Consider the following 8,244-nt stretch of genomic DNA (forward strand, 5'->3'; position numbering starts at 1 on the left):
AGCCTACGGATACTCCCTAGTAGAGAGACGCCTCTACCGCCGAGGGAGCAACGGCCTTTTACTAAAATGCAACACTCGGGAAGAGGGGAGCACAGTGCTCTCTGGTATCCATGGAGGTATATGTGGTAGCCACACTTCGTACCGCATCCTGGTCGGAAAATCATTCCAGCAAAGATTTTATTGGCCCACTGCCCTCCAGGATGTGAACAAGCTGGTGAAACGGTGCGAGTCGTGTTAGTACCATGGCCGAAATACCAACCTACTAGCCCAGGCACTGCAAACTATACCACTCTCTTGCCCTTTTGCTATCTGGGGGCTTGATATCATGGGACCATTCCCCAAATCACAGGCGGTTTTGAATTCATGTTCGTGTCCATCGACAAATTCACTAAGTGGATCAAGGTCGAACCTGTCAGGAAGATCACCGCCACAGCAGCAATTAAGTTCATACGAGGACTGGTAGTGCGGTTTGGTAGTCCAAACTTCATAGTCACGGACAACGAAACTCAGTTCACCAGTAGTGCTTTCCAAGACTACTGCGATGAAATCGGGACCAAGGTTTGCTATCCGTTTGTGGCACGCCCCCAAAGCAACAGATAGGTCGAAAGGGCTAACGGGATGGTACTAGAAGGGATCAAAAATCGGGTCTTTGACCGGCTTAAAAGCTATTCAAGGTGTCGGGCGGTCGAACTACCCACAATACTCTGGTCGTTGCGGACAACCCCCAGCTGGGCTATGGCCGAGACCCCTTTCTTATTGGTTTTTGGCGCGGAGGCCATGCTCCCCTCAGAAAACGCCCTCCAGTCGCCTCGAGTTAGGAATTACTCGGACGACGACTAGGTGGCGCGACGAGAGGATGACATAAACCTGATCGAAGAGTTCCACAATTGTGCTCTAATTCGAGTTGCCTGATATCAGCAGAGCCTCAGATGCTACCACGACTGGAAGGTACAAGAACAAACACTGGCTGTAGGCGACCTCATCCTTAGGCAAATTCAGAATAAGATAGGTCAGAACAAGCTCTCCCCCAAGTGGGAAGGGCCCTACAAGGTGGTCGATGTCACCCGGCCTAGTGCGGTTAGGTTGGCAATGGAGGACGGCCAGGAGTTACACAACTCCTAGAATATCGCCTCGTTGCACATGTTCTATGTGTAGAGTCACTCGAAAATGGGCCTATTTCTCTATTTTTTCAAGGCCATCCGGACAAGCGTGGAATACGACTTGTAAGTTCTAAAATTCAAAAAACCATACTCCCTATTTTTGCAGGATCCCTGACCAGCAACGGGCTCCTGACAAGTTAATTCTCCGACCACAGCATGCAACCACACTTAATGGCCATTACGGGATTCGCCAAACAAACAAGGCCACACACCCTCACTCGGACCGAGCGTTGGTTGCCACCGACGGGTTTGTCAAGCTATGATCCGTTCTACGCCCTAAGAACCTGACTAACAACCGGGAGGGGACAAGGACGGGCGTCATGAAACCTCAACATTTTCCATTCATAAAAAGGAAGGATTACAAGCCGACTAGTTACATCCAATCGGACCAATTATCCTGGCACATGCCTGCCCTATCCTCCCTGGCTCAAAGTAACTAACGCAAAGTTGATATAAAGAGTATGCTAGACTCTCATCTCTACCTACCTCTGAACGAGTCAAGAAACCTCTTATACTCCTCCTTGGGGTGGCAGCTCACCGCTCCAGGGATCGGGCGATGACCTGCATAAGGGCCAGGGAGGGAGGCTGAGGCAAAGGCCCTGCTGGAGCTGATGACCGACCCCAGTGCGCTTTGAAGACCTCTCTTCCTCTTCATCGATCTCCTTCTCCAGAAGGTCCCAATCGATCCACTCCTCGTCACTAGAAATATCGATGACCTCGACCGAGGGATCCACCCAGGCAGGAGAACAAGAAGGACCAGTAGAAGGCGCCCTCCTTTGGAAGAGCGAAAGTGTGATGGTCGCCAGCTCCAGTCTCACAAGCACCAGCCCCAACCTCGCAGGCGCATCCGCAACGAAAGCCGCCTCCGGAGACGCCTCGGCAGGCGGATCCGGATGTGGAGGCAACTCCACCTCCACCAAGTCATCCAAGATCATCGACCCCTTTGGCGATGAAGGAAGGGAGTACACCATGGCCTGAGGGTCTGCCTACACTATGGAGAGAAGCGCAAGATATGATAGAAATAGATGGGCTCTAGGCACTAGAAGACCTGAAGGGAGGAGGTGAGGCAAGGCGGTGGATCGGAAGGCCATCAAACACTTATCTTTAAAAACCCATAGCGGCACCCACACCGGCGTGGCATTCAAAATGCTCGAAACTCGAGGGGCGTCCTTCAAGTCCAACTGCAATCAATGTCTCTCCTCTTATCCCCCTTATTTTTCTCTCTCTCTCTCTCAGGACACTTAAACCTCCCCACATAACACGAAATTCGGAGTCAAGCTTTAGGAACTAACGACATCGAACGACCACTCCAGGGGTGGATTACGTATACCCAGGACCCAAGTGGCACAACTAGGTCGAACCAAGGCCATAGGGAGGTTTGGGGGCTACCGTCAATGTATTAAGTAAAGGGGTACCCTAACTAACGGACTCCGCAGGGGACCTAACAACTAGAGCCACATACTCCCCAAAGTATGGTCGATCGTGCAACCACAATGACCAGTCTCCCTATACCATCGCTTACACCCGCGACCAGCCCCACTAGTCGCAGAGCCAGATTTGACGCAACCTGGCCAGAGCGCAGTCGCTAATATCCACTCAAGTGTTTTCTTTCGCCAGACGCCAACACCAGAGGACAAAGTCATGGATGGCACAGTTGGGCATTGTCCCATCTCGTAGCATTAAATGCGGCAGCACACGGCGGATGGGACGTTGTTAGCAGCCCAACCAGGCAAGTAGACGGGGTCGGCACTAAAGGGCACTATCCTATCCTGTAGCATTAAATGATGTAGGATAGAACTTTGCAGGCCGGCATGGCGGAGCATGACAGATGAGACGTTGTTAGCAGCCCGACTAGGCAAGTGGACGGGGTCGGCGCAGAAAGGCATTATCCCATCCCGTAACATTAAATGTTGCGGGATAGAACTTTGCAGGCCGGCACGGTGGATGAAACGTCATCAGCAGCCCGACCAGGCAAGTGGATGAAGTTGGCACAAAAGGACCTTGTCCCGTCCTGTGGTATTAAACGCACGGCAACTAGATGCATGGTGCCCTCAGAGCAAGTGGGCACGCCTGGTCCTCCGTAATGATGGTCTGGATTAGATATTAAGATGAGCAGAGGCATTTCTGTTTGAACCCACAGGTAAATGCTCCTCCTCCCTACTATATAAAGGGACGAGAGCCTCGTTCCTAAGGGCAAGAGCATGAAACTAGGAAAAAAAACATCATCTGTAATAAACTGAGATCTTTCATAACACACACATGACGTAGAACTATTATCCTTCGAGAGACCCGAACCTGTATAACTCCTCGTGTCCCCTAGTCCACCGAACACACACACCCGTTTCCTGAAACACCGTCCACGCATCCACTGTCCAGCATACACCGGAATCACTATCAGGGATCTATCCTCGACAGGGTCCATTCGCGCATCGACGATAAACCCCATGTAATATTATTCAGCGTATGCAACATTCGTGACTGGTTCTATGATAATTGTGCTCCCCAACTATTATTGTTCGATTAATATTTTTTTGTCAGTATTCCTATAACATAAATTTATTAAAAAGAAAAATTCAAATTCAAATGGAAAACTAGCTGTTGTCAACCCTAATTATTAATAAAAATCAATACAAAAGGCATGTCAGCAAACAGAATGTCGATAGGCCTATCGACATTCCGTTTGTCAACAGGCATATTGGCTCTCCGCTCCCGTGACACCCCTATCGGTGTCTATCCGAGGTTCTGTCGGTACGCGAAATGACGACATGCCTTTTTTCTGCTTTCCACGTACCAACAGGGCCCTGGGCTCAGTGCCACGTAGGCTGCCAACATTCGGAATGCCGACAGGACCCTTATCGGTATTCCGCATGTCGACAGGTACCTATTCTAGCATTTTTTTAATTTAGCTATTATTTTTGTAATTTTCCAATAAAAATATTATTAAACAAAAAGATTCGAAAGATGTACCTCCAAATTTAATGATAAGCAATAAGAATAAGAAAGTACAAGATTAATGGCATTTGTCACCATCTACCACTAACATGTTTTGTAAGGACCTAATTGGAACTGGGACCATTTATGTTTCTTGGTCATAGGCTAAGATAAACCAGAACTTACAAAGTCATTTGAATTTCCCCTTATTAATATTTAAGATAGTGTAATAGCCCAATAGTGTTGAGACAAAGTAAGCATCTTGGTCTAAATAGATGTCGTTTAGGAAGTTGATGTTGATTGAAAAAAGACATCATTTTAGGGTATTGAGGACGGTTTTCCAACAAACATATGTAATTATTGCTTGTTGGAAGTGTTGTTGCAGAGAGTGAGGGTTAAATGTGCAAAGGACAAAAATGTTAGCTTCCCCTATTTTTCTTTGAGTATTAGCATTAAACTAGTAAAATTTAGTCACATGGGACTAATACTTTAATCCGTCAAATGGCCCAAAGCAACATCGTTTCTTATAAGGAGTATTTTGATTTTGTACAATGACTAAGAAAGATCTAAGTTGGAAGAATTTTCCAGAGAAAATTACTTAAGCACCCTTTATTTAATTGCTCTAGATATATGACTAATGAAGACTTATGTGGGTAATAATGCATTTGAATGTGAAACGGAAAATGTTGCAATAGAAAAATTAGTATTTCACCATGCATCACATTAAATACTTATATTTTGTTTATACCCAAACCAGACACGGAAAAGCTATGCCACAGGATGGCTAAATTGCTTGCGCAAGACCTAACCAAATTTGACTTAAAAATGAACTAAGCGCGGAATAAGGTAGTGAACTTACAGAGAAAAAAAAATCACACCAAACCAAACTATAACCTAATCTTATCAAGAAGTTAAGGTTCCAATATTTCGAAAAAAAAATTACAGGTTTCAACAGCCAGACAAGGATCCCCTAATATCATACACCGTCACTAACGTACAGATCAGATCCCTCCCTTAGAGTGGCGCTGTATGTTGCGTCCTGTCTTGTTTGTCATTGTAAATTTCAGATTTGCAGGGCTGTATCTGCAAAAATACTACCCAGGATCGCGAAAACCGGGCTGCGGGAGGTTCTCGTGAGACGCACACAGTTCGTGCGGCCCAAACTCGCGCGAGAAACTCATCCCGAAAACTCCCACACGCAGGCCGCACCGTCTACCTCGCACCATCCACACCCACTGCCTTCTGGGGCCCACCACATTCACCAGCGCCTACCCCACACGTCAGCGGTATCATTCCAACAACCACACAAACCACCAGCGTCCTGTAGCGTTTCCCAGAACCGGACCTGCACCAACACTCAGATGTCTGCCACGTGGCGCGCTCCGGAATCCCCACCCTCCACGCCCCGCTGCCCGCGGTCACGCGGACCGCCTGCCTCCGCCGTCCGATCCCGTCCGGGACGTGAACCAACGGCCTGGATCCTGCCTGCCACGCCCCCGGGCAGCCCCGCGGTGCTATTAAAGGCACCCCCATTCCCCTCCGTTCCTCCTCGTCCCCAACTCACACCACAAGTGGGTCCAGCCCGAATTCGATAAGCCCGCGAAGCGATGGCCTCCTCGCGCCGGAGATCGTGAGATCGCGCCTCCGCCGCCGCGCGCGACGCCGGCGATGACCTCCGCCGTTCTCGCCGGCCGGAATGAGGTCCACCAAACGCACCCGCACCACCGCCACTGGGACGACGCTCGCGTCCCCCTCATGCCCAAACAAACCAACCCTAACCCTAGGCACCAACGGCCGGTCCCAAGTCCTAACCCCAGCGCCCACCCGCCGCCGCGGCCGCGGCCGCCACCGCCGGTTCCGGCGCAGCCGGAGCCCTCGTCATCGAGCTACGTGAAAATCCGGCCGTCAGAAATGTCCCCCTTCGAGGCCCGGCAGCTCCGCGCGCGGCTCACCGGCGAGCTGGGCCGCGTCCGCGCCCTCATCTCCCGCATCGACTCGTGGCAGGACGGGATGCGGCGGCGAGCTCCGGAGCCGGAGCCGCGCCACGCGTCCCTGCCGGCGGCGATGCTGAAGCGGTGCGCGCAGATCCTGACGCGGCTCCGCAAGCAGAAGATCAGCGTATGGTTTAACTCGCCGGTGGACGTCGAGGGGCTGAAGCTGCACGACTACCGCGCCATCATCCGGAACCCTATGGATCTCGGCACCGTCAAGGAGAACCTCACCGCCGGGAGATACCCCACGCACGAGGCCTTCGCCGCCGACGTGCGGCTCACCTTCAACAACGCGCTGCGATACAACCCGGCGGACCACCAGGTGCACAAGTTCGCCGGCACCCTCCTCGGCACATTCGAGAGGCTGTACAAGGAGGCCATTTCCTGGTTGGAGCAGGAACGCCAGCGCCTGGAGCCGCCAATGCCGTTGGCTTTACTGCCGCCACCGCAGCCGCCGGTGCCTTTGCCTGTCCAGGCCCCCCCAAGGATGGGGGTTGGAAAGAGGCCAAAGCCCAAAGCAAGGGAGCCAAACAAGAGGGAGATGGATGAGGAGGAGAAGCAGAAGTTAAGGTTGGAGATTGAGAACTTGCCAGAGGAGAAGATGATGAATGTGCTGCAGATTGTGCAGAAGAGGAATACTGATCCAGCACTGTCGGGGGAGGTTGTTGAGCTTGATTTTGATGAGCTGGATGTCGAGACGCTGTGGGAGCTTGATCGATTCGTGGTCAATTGGAGGAAGGCTCTCAAAAAGAGCCAGCGGAATGTTGTGATGAATGGTGACGCAGCTGTGATGAATGGGGACTCCATTGATGTGACAATTGTTCCAGATGAGGATGACATGGTGCAGCTGGATGTCAATCCGCATGCAGTGGTTGAAATTGGAGACTCGGTATGGCACGGAGAAGCAATGTGGCTGTTCTTCGTTCTGAATCTAATGATATCTGAATTGTATTCTAATGTCGGCTTTGTTTATGCTGCTTATTTCAGGAGATCGACAGGCTGGAGAAGAGGGCAACAGAGGTGGAGATGGTTGACGAGTATGTGGATATTGGTGATGAGATGCCGACGGTGAATTACCAATCGTTGGAGATTGAGAGGGATGCCCAGGTGGCTAGCAGCTCAAGCGGGTCTGGAAGTGGCTCATCTTCTTCCAGTGGTATGGTGGACAATGAGTTGTACCCCCCCCCCCCCCCCACACACACACACACACACATTTTCTGATTGTTGATGAGTAGCCATTTAATTCTTAGGAAATGCTTTCAGGTTCTGACTCGAGGAGCTCTGCGGACTCCGATTCTGATGGGGATGATGCTCGCTCTCCGGCTTAGGTGGATCTTCTTTCTCTGACTGTAGGATTAGTGATTTGAGACGGTGACTGAAGCTCTTTTTAGCTGAGGTGCATTTGAGGAATGGTATAGAAAATTGGAGGGGGTTCTTGTCCATGCAAGTCATTGTGAGGTGTGTTTTTGTGTGTATGTGGATGCAGCTTAGGTTGTTGCTACTTTGTAGTGGATAGCTAGATCTTTGGGTAGATTGGGAGACAACTATTACTGTAAAGAAGAACGGAATATAATCCAGGAGAAAGATAAAACGTTCCATCGCGAGTTCTCCTGTTGCTTTCTTCATATGTTTTTCAATTTCCGAAGTAGTTGGTTCTATTTTGCGTATTATTCTTCTTAGATCTTGATTTTGCCTTGGTATTTGAGGGGGTGCCCTTTTTATCTGATGCACCACTTTGTTAGTATGAAGAATGTTAGAATGTGGCAGAATGGAATGGAGCAGATCTATTCTTTCCTTTGCCAGTAGTCTGCTTTATGACTTGGAAGTGATGCCATGTCTCGTGCACAACGAATGCCCATGTTTTTTGCTGTGATCATTGGGGTCACGTTGTCAGCGGACGGGAGGGGAATCCGTTGGGTTCCAACAGATGGAAAAGAAAATCCAAGTTTGATATATCTCGGAATAGTTCATTCGCCTTTGTTAGGTCTATTCTTCATTCACTTCATTGTATAGTTTTATCAGGAGATTTCCTGGTGAGCTGCTGTTTGGCCTCTCTCTAAGTTTGTCAAACTCAGGGAGGCCTAGGTTCTGTGTATTAAAAATAAATAGTTATAATATAAAAGTTAATTCTCATAAATCTAAAGTTATGTTGTATTATAAAA

At 49.7% G+C, this 8,244-nt stretch overlaps 1 protein-coding gene across 1 annotated transcript; it reads left to right on the plus strand.

The window, feature by feature from the left end:
• Window positions 1–5,649: 5,649 nt before the first annotated feature.
• LOC133895576 (transcription factor GTE4-like) lies at window positions 5,650–7,678 on the plus strand. Its single transcript, XM_062336001.1, has 3 exons — window positions 5,650–6,971; window positions 7,070–7,238; window positions 7,346–7,678. The coding sequence occupies exons 1-3, from the start codon at window positions 5,760–5,762 to the stop codon at window positions 7,408–7,410; spliced, it is 1,446 nt and encodes a 481-aa protein (XP_062191985.1). The 5' UTR covers window positions 5,650–5,759; the 3' UTR covers window positions 7,411–7,678.
• The last annotated feature ends 566 nt before the right edge of the window (window positions 7,679–8,244 follow it).

The sequence above is a fragment of the Phragmites australis genome, chromosome 16 (genome assembly GCF_958298935.1).
Source record: "Phragmites australis chromosome 16, lpPhrAust1.1, whole genome shotgun sequence".
NCBI classification, from domain to species: domain Eukaryota; kingdom Viridiplantae; phylum Streptophyta; class Magnoliopsida; order Poales; family Poaceae; genus Phragmites; species Phragmites australis.